Here is a 14,675-nt window from a genome sequence, read left to right as displayed (position 1 = left end):
AGAAAAATGACATTTACGCTCCTCTTGCGTAGCTTGAGTTTTTCCTTTAGGCTTCCCAGCCAGCTTGCCAAGGGCTTTCAACTATGGCAAAGCAGGAGAGGGGCTGGGATCTGGAGCTTATGGAGATCTCATTGTCCTGAGTGGAATCTCTTCTCACTTATTCTCACATGGCCTGGCACCAGATTTTTAGTTTCAATTTTTTAACAAGGGCTCAGATATCTACTGAAAGCTGGCTCTGGATCGATGAATGCAAATGCTTGGCCACCTTGTGAAAACTATATTGCCAAAGGGAAGCACCTTAGAATACTGCAATTAGGACTTATCTGCACCAGGGAAATGTGCCATTCAAGCAACAAGCATAAAGGTGCCACAGTGGCATAGGCAAGGCTGGCACCAGTGGTTTACCCCAGGAATTCGACGTCACCACACTATGGATTTTCTGGGCTGGTCCCATCCTGAGCAAAGTAGGAAACCTGCCACAGCCTCTGCCATGGGAATGCACTTACACTGGAGGGTGCTCCTCAGCCAGGGTCAGCTTTTACTTTCTCTGCTATTTGTAACAGTAATAAATTGTAACCTTCATAAATGTAAAGTGAGCAACGGTCATAATTGTGCAGAAGAACAGGAGGCGTGTTCAGTAGGTATGTGGCTAGTATAGACCTCCTCCTAGTACTATACGTACCCTGGACAAATAGTCCTGGACACTCAGCAGCAACCCAAGTAAGGCAGTAAAAAACTCCCCCTTTTCTCATAAATATGGAAAAGTTCAAAACTGGCAAGGCAGGAGGCTCCAGATCCTGCTTTAACAATTAAGACAAATCTGTCTGTTTGGAGCATCATGTTTAAAAATCAAGTGATCTCACAATGAACTTTCATTTTATCTGCTAGTCCTCCGTGACAAACTGATCAAGCTGATTTTGCCAAGCCACAGTTCTCAATGTCATGTTTTTGGTGGCCACCTCAGGGTGGAGACCTTTACATTCACCCATGGGCTCCACTCTCCTCTGCAAAGGACCATTCTAGACGTGTGACTGCCACTAGAATGGAAGCTGGCTTCAGCCCATTTTCAAAAGGGGGCAAATACACTTTCTTCATCCAGCAACCTCTGCCACACACCCAAGATCCTGCCTTCTGCTTCCTCCCTGCTGTTCTCATCCTTTGCTTCCAGGAGACACAACTGAGATTTTGGCAGAGCTTCCCTGCTGACATGAAGCTCCTGGTGTCTCCAGGCCAGGAGTACTTGCCACAACTCCTCAAGGGCTGTATATAGCCCTTCCTCCCATCAGGAAGGGAGGAGATGTCTCCTCTAGGGTGCTGAAGAGGAGTCTCTGAGATCAGGAGTCAATGGGGCAGGCATGTTGCAACTCAGCCTCTTCCATCCTGAAAACACCAGGCAACTCCCAGCAACTGCCTTGCCTAAACAGAGCCCTCTCGGAGAAAGCTCCCTGTCCTCAAGAGCTTAGCTGCATTAAACTGTCTGCACAGTGTCTCAGCACCTTATACCACGGTTATGTCCTTTTCCCTCGCCTGGGTTGCTGGGAAAATACTCTGCAGGACCCAGTCACCGTTTCTTTTCTGTGAAGAAGAAGGATGCCTTGCTTCCCAGGACACACATCCCATCTGGGCAGCACGATGCCGGTTACAGATGTGTATGTGGCACTCCTGCAGGGGTGCCCGTGTTGGGTGGCAGTGGCAGGACCCTCCTCGCATGCTGCCTGGAGTCAGAGGCAGTGGCTGTCCGTCCCGATGGTGAGGGGCAGGGGCACAAACCCTTCCCACTCCCTGCTAAATAAACAGGAATTCTGCTGATACTCCAGCCTTAGGAAAACAAAGCTGTTTCCATTTAGCTTGGCTTCTGGACCGAGGTGCAGCTCCACCCGCACAATCATCGTCGGGGCTTTGCTTCTCTGGGCAGAGATTCAGGCTGAGATCAAGAGGAGGGAGGATTTGCAGCTAGTCCATGCTGGGAGGGCCTCTAACACCCCCAGGATTTTACTCTCCAGAGCACTCCCTGTTCCAAACAACACAGTGCGGGGGCCTCTGGCTTCTGCAGCATCTAACAAGTCCCCACAGGCTCCCTCAGACACCCAACTCTAAACCTCCGCTGAACCATGGCCTGCTGAAGCAACTTGGGAAGTGGTACTCATTAGCCTGTACTCAAGGGATAAGTCTGAGCATCACCAGCTCTGCTGTCAGCAAAGTAAACCCAGAGATGTCCTTCTCCTGGCCATGGCTTCCCCTGGGCAATGCTGACCTCAGGTACAGCTGGGAATGCCTTTTTCTTTAGTTCCAGGAACAGACAACGGGCACCATAAAGGCAAGCCAAGGATGCAGTGACTCTTCCCCAGTAGTTCTCCAGAGGCACTGACGGCTATGTGTAACACTGCAGCATTGACACCTGTGCTCAGCACAACACTCTGGCTGATGCCCACATCCGCATCATCCCAGGACTGTGAGCATGCCTAGAAATGGATCTATGACAGCTACATTAGGAATGTCCACAGACCCATTTTCTAACCTTCGCATCCGCCAGGTGCAAAACCCCTCAACCAGTACAACCAGTTGTGTATGACGAGTACAACCCTGCTGTCAAGGAGCTGCTACTTCTCACCAAGGCTGATGGCAGAAGGCTGACAGTCACTTATCTTCTGCTATCAGTCATGCTTCCTGGGCTCTCCCAGCAGGGAAGATACAGAAAGCATCACTGCTTCTGCTTCCAGGTGTAAGTGAGCTCTGGAGAGCCTGAGCATATGTACCAGAAACAGGGCCATGGAAACAGGCACCTGCCTGGTCATGCTCTTCACCAAGGCTTTATAGGCTCCTCCAGACTCCAAAAGACTTCCTTCCTCCAGACCAGGCTACTCTCCACAGTGAAGGGGCAGTCATCAGAAGCAGCAAGTTCAACTAGCTGTAAAAACCATTTTAAAGCAGACCTACCACTCAGGCAAGTGGGGAATATTTTGGTCCAGGCAGTTCCTGAATAACCCAGGAGGCTGCTCTCCTAACTCTTTCTGAAGACAAACTTCAGAACACACTGAACCAAAATCAACCCCATCTCTGCTTAGAGAGCAGGTCTCTGGGGAAGATTAATGGATTTTGTTTCATTTTCATCTGGCCTCTAACACAGCACTGTTCTACTGCATTAGAGCTTCTGATTGCTAGCTCCATACAAACACAAATAAAGCCAATATACACACAAATAAACAAAAAGAGAAAAAAAATTTACCCATGTGAGGATTCATTTCCTGCATTGGCACAGCAAGATGAAGCTTAAGGTCTATAAGCTCCCAATCTTGCGCAATTCCTCCTTGTTAGCCATGTGAATGTGCAAGGAGGTTGGGGACTGGTTGTTCATCCTGGGTCTCATAGTCTTCTCACAACAATTGACCTGGAACCACCAGAGTCATCCATCCACCAAGCCACCCAAGAGCTTCTTTCACCTCTTCCTTATCGACAAATGATACAAGCAAGCCAGCTGCTGTGGGATCATGGTGGACTGACTAGAAAAAGTCAGTGTCTGATCAGAACAACCCATCCTTATCCAAGAGACTAAGGACTGGAAAACCAAAGCTGTTCCCTTCAGACTTGTCACTGAACTGAACTCCAGTGAAGGTGACCCTGAGTTTGCAGTGCCCAAGAACCTGTTCTCATACTTGCACATGAGTAAGATCTACCTAGCTCTGGTAAGGCCAATATGCTTCTTGCTTTTGCTGCTACAGCCCAACTGTTTGGAGAAAGCCTGATGCAGAAGCACAGAAAGTTACTTTAGTGGTGGCACAGAAACAGATGATGTTAGATAGGTGATAGGCCAGGCTGGACAGGGCCTTGAGCGACGTACTCTAGTGGGAGGTGTCCCTGCCCATGGCAGGGTGGTTGGAATGAGAAAATCTTAAGGTCCTTCCCAACCCAAATCATTCTATGATTCTATGATTCCATGCTGTAACTACAAGAAGTAGGGTCCAAGTTCAGATAAGTCTAAAAGCACGGTTTCATGAGACAAATGACCAATCTAATATGTGGCTTCCCCAAAAGGCACGTCTGCCCATCTCCTGTTGTCCACTGCTAGCCTTGCAATTCTGCCCAATTCTTCTGGTCCCCATGATTTTTCAATGAGCCAGTTTTAGCCCACTGAAGTGGCAGAAAATTACCCTTAATTTTGCTGTGTTATTTTTTTACTGGTTTATTGAACTAAGCCAACTCACCCAGAGGCCAGATGAGGACTAATGCCAGTGCAAGGGAAGGAGTGGGAGGGCATGGCTAAGTGCAGTAACAGCAAGAGTGCACTTTGGCTGCAGATGCTCACTCTTACAGGCTCCACAGCAAGCCCAGAAGTTGGCAGGCTGAAGGGGCCACTCAGAAATATTCGGGCAATAATGCATTTAACAGCAGCAAGACTTTTAGGGCATGCTAGCTGCACGCAACATGTTATATGGGCCACAGACAAAACCCAAGCAACTGAATTGTATGGGAAAACACCCAGGAGCTGCAGTGAGGCATTTCAATGCTGACCAGCGCCAGGGCGCAGGCAGGCCCACACCAGCCTGCAAAGCAGGGCGTCTACACAATGTCCAGGCAGGAAAGGCAGCAGCCTGAGGCACAGTACACAGAGGGGCAGTGAGAAATCCCTCTTGGATTTCTCTAAGACATGCACAGCAGCCTCAACAAATCCTTGAGGATGGGTCCAGAAGGCAGCCAGTAGTGGATGTGTCCCAGGGTCCTACCTGAGGCCATCGCAAAGGATGGACGTCAAATGCTCTCGCTGAAGTGTGGGATAAGGCGATGTCCTATGGGTTCCATGGGAAGGGAAGGAGAAAAGGCATGGCATGGTCCTTGATGGAGTCCTATTTCCCTGGGACAGCGCCAGAGGATTTAAGGTACAGCAGGCAGCTGGGCATTCAGCAATCCCAGCTCAGTGGCTGCTAGACGCCGCGTCTGACTGTGTGGACAGGAATTCTCTGCCAGTGTGGGCACAGCCCCCTGTCCTCTGTGCAGAGCCTGAGGTCATGTTCCTTACTGGGAAAGCCTTCAACAGGTGCTCTATCTCCAAGGGCACTGCTCTCCGTCCCCTGCAGCCCCTCCACACACCGCGGCACACAGGGGTAGGAGGAGGTCACCCTTGCGGGGAAACTCGTCAGCAATGGCCGGGATTGCAGGCATGTGCTAGGGCTGCGTGCTTGCTCGGGCACCAAGCACCTCTCAGGGCAGCGATGACAGGGGCCTGGCCGCCTCTCCCCGCCAGCATCATCTCTGCCTTGGCTGAATTTGGTTTCCATCAGATAACCTTTCATTTAGGCACCGAGGTATGCCAGCTTCAGTGAACTACTTGGTGTCAGTCAATTCCCCATCAGTCATTTGAGACCCTCCAAAATTGTAGATGGCTGAAACTAAGTGTCTAGAAATGTCTCCAGCCCATTAATTGCCTCTGCTTCAGAAGAGACCGAAAGGCAACAGCTACTTTAGGTGCAATAGGCATGTTAAAATCAACTTCAGGAATACAGAAAAACAAAGGCCAAACTGCCCTCTCCTCAGGCAGCTCTAAGTGGCGTTGATGGAGAAAGTCAAAACAGCTGAGAGAAGAAAAGGAGAAATGGAAGTTACCTCCTGGTTAGACACCTGTAATTTGCTGTAATGTTTTCTTGACTATGACTAAGGGACTTCTGCTGGAACCTACATGTAAATTCTCTGCTGTGGTGGCTACCAACAAAACCCGTCCTTCTGGCCCAGCAACTGAGCAAGCAGAGGCAAGAAAGACAAGGGCCTTTAGGGGCAGTGCATTCTAACACTTTGTCCCATGTCCATGGACCCTTACAGAACAGCAGAAATGATTTAGAAAAAAAAACAAAATCAACCAACCAAAACAAAGCCAAAAACAAACACCATGTGCCTGTTGTACAGCAGCAGGCACCATTCCCACCTCTTCATCTCTGCTGAGCTGCAGCCCAGCAGCAGTGCTTGTCAGGGAAAGGCACCTTTCCCACCTTCACTGCCACCTTCAGCAGAAAACTCACAGCTCCACCAGGACTTCACAAAACACAAAGTGTGGAGGAGTTGCAGCTTGGGTACAAGAGCACCTCAGCACCAACCTGAGGCAGGTGGGCTGAAGACATAAGCTCTTCCTCACCCAAATGACTGGACAATGCCATAGCCATCATCCTGAGCTTAATACACACCTCAGACCTCCTGCATGGACCTTTGTGATCTCCAACACCCGCATCTTTGTTTTCGTACCAAATAAGCAGGCACCTGCCTGGGTACAGCAAGGTGGCACAGAAATATGGAACGAACGGCTCAGTAACAGCTAGAGTCTGCCAGGAGACATTTCTGAGTATCATCACTTTGTTTATACCAGCACTTAATGGCATAGATTAATAGCACCTCAGATCTATGTACTCTTCTGTAGGTACTACTATTGATCTAAACACATCCTCTTGGGAAAGAGATTTAACTCCCACTCCTCCATCCACCTTGCTGCTACCACAAAGGCTCTTCACCAACTGGACATGGGAAAACTGCTGAACTTCGCAGTTCTCCTTCCGCATGGGACCATTGCTAGCCTGTCCCATTCCTGCATGTGCCTGTGGACTGTGACACAGTGCTGGAGACAAACCAAGTCCCTTGGAGGGACAGCAAGACCCAATCCCCTTACATCAGCTCCCACAGGCCAGGGAGGAGCCTCCCCCAGGAGCCAAGGTGCCTGGTCTCACGAAGCAGAGGCTGTGGCCTGACTGAGCATGGCGTTATCTGTCTGTGGGTTTGGAGGAGCATCCTGCCAGGAACCAGGTTTGACTTACACAGCTGGGACATGCCGTGGGACGGGTGCCTGAACTCCTTGCAGGGATGTATCCCGCCCTGCTGTGCTGGTCCTCCTCCGGAGGGAGCTCGTGGGGGGCTGGAAGGCGGCAGCAGCACCAGGTGGGTGGTACTCCTGCTCTGGAACGACTTCTTCGCACCGGGAGCCCTGGAAGCCTGAGCGACAGGTACAGACCTGGGGCCGGCTGCAGGAGCCCTTGTTCTGGCACGGCGGGTCGCAGACAGCTGAGGAGACACAGAAAGGCAGTTAGTGGACATGGGGCTCAGCCCCGTGGTGGTGGCACCCACCTGGGGCAGCACAACAAGGGTGGTCCTGTCTCTTCTCTGCAGGCAGACGGTCTCGGTCTTACTGCTGCCATGGGTCCCTAACACAAGGTCACCTCCATCAGAGACTTGTTTCTGCTCTCACTTCTCTTCACTGGTCTCTGCAGAGCTCTTCTCCAACAATACTAACTTCAGAAAGCTCAGAAATAAGCAGCATGGTCTGTAGAGCACATACGGCCTCCAGCATTGCCCATAGCATTCTGGGCAGGAATAGAACCTCAATCCCAAAGCAAGGGATTGCATGTTACCTTTAGTCTGTTTTGGGGTCTGATTTGCATGATCCTCCTCCCCACCATGGCCTGTCCCCTCCAGAGCTTTCCAGCTCTCCCTCCACAGCTGATTTTGGAGTCACTGCACTCAAATTCCTCCACAGCTATGGGGACTTTACAGTTCATTAACTTCATGCCCAAATCACTCTCTCAGCCTGTGTGTGTTCCTAATTACAGCACATCAGCTTCAGTTTGCACCCCAGGAGGAAAGTGCTATTAATTATATGCTGGACCCTAACACTTTCCAAGTCAACAGATGCCAAATTTGGTTTATAGCCCAGACAGCAAGAGCCAGGAAACCACAGCCTGCTCAGGTAGGACCAGGCTCGCTGCTCCACGCAAGACTAACAGAAAAGGCACTGTAAAACAGTGTCATCCTTCAAAGAAGGAAAGGGACAGCTGGCCAAAGGGTAATGAAACCTTGTTCGACAACACAAGGTGGACATTAACCTCCAGCTGCACGGGAACCCTGTGGATGGGTTTAAACACGCAGCCACCACTTCTGCTGAGGACCCCTTCCTCAGGACAGCCTCAGGGAGGCTGCAGGAGCATCCGACATCCCACCATCTTTGCACACAGCTGCTGGGCTTTCCTAGCACATTCCTCCCTCTCTAGCTGCGCTCTCCAGCCCCATGAGATCCAAGCATGCCTGTGAGAAGCACTGCTTCTAGACAACACACAGAGCTCTAGCCTCATGTGCCATCCTGCTGTCACCAAGCAAAGGAAGTCCTTGTGCAGACTCTGAGGTCCTTTCACAGCAGTATCACCACCACAACCCTTCCCTCACCCCAAAACTGGACCGCCATCAGCTTTTCCTAACTAGACCAGGGATATATTGGCTGGAATGCTTCATTTGACTGTTATTACCACGTTAACACTCAGGAAGAGAGAGAGATCTCAAGACAAGAGAGAACCCAAGTCACGTAGAGCTGTATAGGTTAAAGCCAGAGGTTTTGATGAAATCTCCCAGTAAAATAAATCAGCCACCACTGCAGACTCTGGAACAGAGACAGGGTCCTAGTCAGGCAGGAATTAACCGTGTCTCTGGGAAGTCTGGCACTCCAAAAGTTGATGTAATTTATAATATAAAACTCAGCTGTGATTTAAATAGGCTGCCAGTCCCCACCATTATCTCGCAGTAAATGCCTGTTTTAACAAATGCCACCAGACCAGGAAGCCTGCCATTGAAAACAACTGCTTCACGTGCTGAAATACTGCAGAGCTGCAAGGCTGGGACCTGGGACCACAGCAGTTCTCACAACCTCTCCCACTAACAACGTTCATGGTGTGTTAGGCTGTGCCCTTCAGCAGGATGGCAGTGATAAGTGACCAGGCACTCTAAAAAGCCCCTAAGGCAACTGATACAGAGAAGAGAAATATTCCAGCTCTAGGATTAATTGCCTTCCCAGTTGCCTTTGCAGACTCAGGAAGAACTTGAAAGAGCTTTAAAAAATCACTGGTTTTCACTCAGCCCAGCTCTGTGATGTAGTGAGAGCAAACCATTCAGTAGAAGTACTGCCAAAGCCAAGTGCGTAAAATCATGAGTCAGATCCCCAAAACCATAATACTGACAGAAGAAACAAGACAGTTTGTTTGGAATCTTTCTCTTTGCTTTCTGGTTTCTGAGCCCAAGGGTTACTCTGAGATGTCAATCCCCAGCTGTGGGAGCTATGAACAGTTTGACAGCCACTCATGTCTTCTCGCTGTAGCCTCACATAATCACCTGCTTCAGGACCTGGGGCTTTAGGGAAAGCAAAAAGAGTCATCCGAAAACTCTTAATAAAAGGGTAAGTCCGAAAGGAGCACTGCTGAATTATCATTAGTAGCAATGCCAGTTTGTTCAAGAGCATCTAGCAGTGCCCTCACAGATCAAGTCTGGTGCTGCCTAGCCCTGCACAACCACACTGCAAGGATGACTGTGGCATGACTCTGACCACCCACTTAGGCCAGGCAATCAGGACTCTCAGAGAGGAAGGCCACCAAGGCCAACCTACACCACTTTGAAGGCACACCCAGCTCAGGACTGAGCAATGACTTTGGAAGGTGACATTCACCTACTGTGTCCCTGTTGCTTTGCACATGCTCTAGGTCAAGGAGAGTGGTGTAGATCTTCATGGTAAGCAGCTCCTGCTCAGTCAGTCCCATTTAAATGCAGGGGAACATGTCCATTCAGCTAGGCATCCACAGGAAAACTGGGAAGATGCTGAAGGACTTCTACCAGTGGAGTGATTTAGTCCACTTTCTCATGGAAAAGTTTGCTTATTGATGCAGAGTGAGATGTAATCTCAGTCTAACTTAAAGCTCTGACCGTGTCAGCACACCCAGAAGGGGAGAATAATTTAACACAAGTGAGAGATCTATGCAGGTTGACAGGCAGGGATATCAACAGCAATGAAGGAATAACAAAGGGAAAACAGAACGTCGATGAAAAACAGTCTGGGCTCAAAAGACCCTACAGTCACTGCACAGAAGAAAAGACAACAGGAGAGACCATGTGAATGTCACCTTCATTCTGCAGATGTGTAAAAGCCCTAGATGCTAATGTGACTGACTGAAGACACACTGTGAGACCACAGTAGAGACACATCCTGGAATACCTGCACCTTCATCTAGTATCTTAACTGCAAGACCAGATATACAAGATTAGAAAGCGCATTAATAGATCCATTCCTTCCCAATGTGCTGATTAAAAATGTTTCTTTTAAACTTTAAAATATCCACATCAGGAAAAAATCTCACCCTACATTCCCATCCCAAGCTGCTATGTTGGGAAGTAACAAAGAACCATAGTGAATAATGCTGATGAAAGTGGAGGTTGATGAACTAACGTTGGGAGGCTGAGAAAGAGGATTCCTTTGCTTTTAAGCAGAGGGGAAGGATGATGAGCTAAAAGGCAGCAGCTAAGTTATTGAGAAGTGCACACCACAGCCTCTGCAGTCCGTGAAATATGAGCAGTGCAAAGGGGCTTCTGGCCAGCTTGTGTGTACGGGTGTCTTCTCCACCAAACCCAGGACATAAAGGCCTGAGTCTCACCCCAGGATTTAAGTGTTCAAAAACCGTGCAGACGAGGCCCTCAGTGACATGGTTTAGTGGTGGTCTTGGCAGTCCTGGGGTAATGGTTGGACTTGATGATCTTAAAGGTCTTTTCCAACCTAATTGATTCTATGATTCTAAGTTAAACAGGCAGAAGGTTGGATGAACTCCTTGGACCCAAATACAAATGCAGCTCTTTATCCCTAATGTCCCCTCCTGCGGGATGCCCTGTATGTAGTTTAGTGTGACGACCTGGCAGCATGTGGGTAGAAAGCAAGCCCATTGCAAGCGGGCGAGGTCTTCCTCCTGAACCCCCTCCGCTCACTTCCACTTTCCCAGGAAATACTGGTGTCCCAAAGAGGGAGATTTCTCTTTTTCATCCTCCCAGCCATTGACTCTCTGATAACTCAAGTCCTCAGTGCACTTTGGTCCTCAAAGCTGGAATAAGCCAAAAGGCTAGAGACACCTGCCCATGGCTTGAGTTCAGTCACATGTACAGTTCTGGTGTCCTCAACATAAAAAGGACATGGAGCTGTTGGAGTGAGTCCAGAGGAGGGCCACGAGGATGATAAGAGGGCTGGAGCACCTCCCGTATGAAGACAGGCTGAGAGAGTTGGGGCTGTTCAGCCTGGAGAAGAGAAGGCTGTGTGGAGACCTCATAGCAGCCTTCCAGTATCTGAAGGGGGTCTATAAGGATGCTAGGGAGGGACTCTTCCTTAGGGACTGTAGTGGTAGGACAAGGGGTAATGGGTTCAAACTTAAACAGGTGAAGTTTAGATTAGATATAAGGAAGATGTTCTTTACAGTGAGGGTGGTGAGGCACTGGAATGGGTTGCCCAGGGAGGTTGTGGATGCTGCATCCCTGGTGGTGTTCAAGGCCAGGTTGGACAGAGCCTTGGACCACGTGGTTTAGGGCAAGGTGTCCCTGCCCATGGCAGGGGAGTTGGAACTAGATGATCTTAAGGTCCTTTCCAACCCTTACTATTCTATGATTCTATGATTCTATGATATGCAAGAGATGTTGCAAGAGGAAAGTCTCTGGAGAAGCATGGGTGAAGAAGGCAGAAATCACCATGCTTGGTAGGTGACAGGAAGGCGATCACAATTTGGCAATAATTTGATCTATCGCCTCTCCTGTACCCAGGCTCAAATCAATGAAAACCAAGGTCCTGCCCAAGACCCGAATGCCAACTTCTTCCCTGCTCTATTACACCAAGAGGTTCCCTCTGGCTGCATTTCTACCTTGATAACTTCCCTGAAATGCCCATATAAAAAACCACGGGATCAGACGCTAAACAGCATTACAGTGCAGAAACTAACTGGGACAGGCTGTCCAGCATGCCTTGGCAGCTCTAAAAAGAGCCGAACATCTCCAGCAGCTTGAACTCCAGCAGAAAAGCCCGGGGAGGGAGGTAGCTGGGAACAAAATGATGTTTACACATCACCAGTCTCCCCTTAAGCCCTGCCTGAGATTTACCATCCCCTGTCAGGGGGACACTGTCAGGCCCAATCATGTTGACAAGGACCTTTCAATGAATCCTTGGGGACAAGGGCCCAGCACCTGAGCAACTGCTAGACCGCCTGCATGGCTGTGAGCCCAGATCTACTGCTCCTATGAAAATCCCTAACGAGAGAAAGATGCTGCCATCGCTGGCCCCGCGCTCTGTTTACAGACGCTGTCTGGCAGCACAGCATGCTCTCTACCGTTTGGCTTCTGTCGGCAGGGGGGAGAGGGAGAAGGGAGGTGAGTCAGCCCTTGGCCCCTTGCTCCCAAGCAGCGATCGCTAATGCAATTATCCCAGCACTGCCAAAGCTCCATGAGATCCCGCAGCAAACAAAGCTGAGCTTCTTTCCCTGCTAAACATCTGGGCAGCTGCTGCCACTCGAGTGAACACAGATGCTCTCGGCAATCCTGGGCAGGGCGTTCCCATCCAGAAAGCCTGCCCAGTGCCTGCGTGCTGCCTGCCCTCTGCGCTGCCCAGGCGCTGCAGGCAGCCTCGCACCTCCCTGGGACCAGGCAGGTGCACTGGGAAGGACCACGGGTGGGCTGGATGGTGTAACGCCATTGTTAGGGACAGGGATCACAGCAGGGGCTGGGCTGTAATTGCAGAGCTATTGGGGATGGAGATGACAGTGCAGCTGCCTCTGGTGTGCACAGCACTTGTGCCTGCCCAAACCCCTTCTCTTCCAGTGCTGTGTCAGGGAGCCCAAAATGATCTCAGCCCCAGGGCTGTGACAGGGCCCTCAGAGGAACAGAGCCCTTATTAACCCCTCTGTGAGCAGGCAGGAGGGCCCTGCCCTGGCAGTTCCCACACTGCACCCCCTGCCATTTCACACATCCCACATGCTGCACCACGCTCCAGCCCCACCCGGCCCAGCCCTTCTGCCAACTCCATTAATTGCTTTCCTTAATAGCACCCAGGTAATTTGCAGTCCTGATCTGCCCCTCAGCATCAGCACTGCTCACCCAAATGAGCACAGCCCCACTCTGCTGGTTCCCACCTGCTGGGACTTTCACAGACCTGCCTTCTGCTCCAAACAGGGTGATGAGAGCCCAGGGCTTGAAACTCACCCATGAACGTACTGTTGCAATGCCCTGCCCCAACAAGACCCTATCTGGGATGGACACTAATAATGATAATAAAGCCATAATTACTCGGCATGCTCAGACTTTGCCAGCAGGTGGGGAGAGCTGACCCACAGCCTGGCAGCCCCACAGGGAGGCTGCGGTACTGCCTCCAGGGACCCCACAGTCCACCTCCTGCCCCAGCACAGTGCAGGGGACATGTGCAGGGCTGCAGCCACACCCGAGCGCTTTGTAGGGGTGCATCAGGAGATCTGCACCAGCTGAGACTGTCATACTCACGTTTGATGCAGCGGTTTGTGCTGAGAGCTGTGGTCCATCCTGGGCAACACTGTCTGCCACAAACATTTGGCCTAAACGGAGAGACAAAGCAGTGTGGTTAGGAGAAGGGGAAGCTGAGGTCTCTCTGCAGCCAGCACCTCTGAGTCACCCGTAAAATTATTTCCTGCAGCATGTGATATTTCCTTCCAGATGGACCAGCAGCTGAGATCAAAACCAATGGGACAAGGGCTGAGTTGTTTAAGTGCCTGGAAAAGAAACCCCCAAGGGCTGTGTGAATGCTGCAGTGTGAGCGATCCCTCTGGGAGTATCTCCCTTTCAAACTGGCATTATGCTGGGTTCCTGGCACAGCGCTAAGAGGAACCATTTTCCTCCTGAGAGCAATTGGAGGCCAGCAGCCTGTGACCATTAAAGATCTCATGGCACTTCATGGCATTGGGGTGTAAGTCAGGCCTCACTCCAACTTTGGTCATAGCATCTCGCCTCCGCAAATGTCGAGAGCTGCTTTGGCCGAAGACAACGCTTCATTCTCCACCTACCTGCTGCTGCCTGGTGCTGTTCATTGCTCATTACCCCAAGAGGGACGGCACTCCAGCAGCCACACCAGCCGCTCCTGGCTTGCTCTCCCTCTGCAAGCACCCCAGTCCTGCATTTGTTACCTGCTTCTGGTGCCACGACCCTGGGGCCTGGGGACTCTCCAGTGCAGGTGGAAGTTTGTGTCTAGCTGACATGCACAGTGCTACACTAATTGCAGGATGCTCAGATCATTCCATGGTTGTTAATTCCAGCATTTCACTGCAGCAACTTTTTGACTACCTCTACATAAATGACGTCCTCCCCACTTCTTCCCTTATGCGTTTTCAGGTACTGGTCACTGCCAACATACAGCTATCAGAGGCAGTGCTGTGCCGCCAAGAGGTGCTGTGCCGCCAAGAGGTGCTGTGCAATGCTCAAGCAGGCAGCTAATCCTGCTTCCTCTAGTCACATCTCATGTTTATATGTCTATAATGAGAAAGAATAACAAGTTGCAGGTTGCTCTCCAAGCATATTTACTCATCGTAGAGGGAATGTTTTGGGAATATGCAACTTTTCCATGCCTAGGTAGATGGGAGAGTACAGTCATCAAAAGGTAGAGAGTTAGAAATAGGCAGGCTGAAAGCTCTGGAAAGCTTCTGGAAACAAAGTGGGGAGTATGGTTTATTTCTAATGCTGGACAAGGCAGTTGGAGCTGCTGAGAGAATTTACAGAAACCATGGAAACATGCACATTAGTCTTCTGGATTGGCTTTAACATGAACACAGCAGGATCAGAAGATGATCCTGCTCTGAAATGGTATCCCTGTGACTGCTGCATCCACATGGCATGAGATGAGACTC

At 50.3% G+C, this 14,675-nt stretch overlaps 1 protein-coding gene across 1 annotated transcript in view; it reads right to left on the bottom strand.

The window, feature by feature from the left end:
- Positions 1–14,675, bottom strand: part of LTBP2 (latent transforming growth factor beta binding protein 2) — a 74,205-nt gene that overhangs the window by 51,423 nt on the left and 8,107 nt on the right. Inside the window, 2 exon segments of the mRNA XM_030483823.1 lie at positions 6,792–7,035; positions 13,303–13,373. Coding sequence (XP_030339683.1) covers positions 6,792–7,035; positions 13,303–13,373 — 315 coding nt within the window.

Source organism: Strigops habroptila, chromosome 4, assembly GCF_004027225.2.
Source record: "Strigops habroptila isolate Jane chromosome 4, bStrHab1.2.pri, whole genome shotgun sequence".
NCBI classification, from domain to species: Eukaryota; Metazoa; Chordata; class Aves; order Psittaciformes; family Psittacidae; genus Strigops; species Strigops habroptila.
The sequence above is the reverse complement of the archived record's forward strand: the minus strand, read 5'-3'. Positions and strand labels throughout refer to the sequence as shown.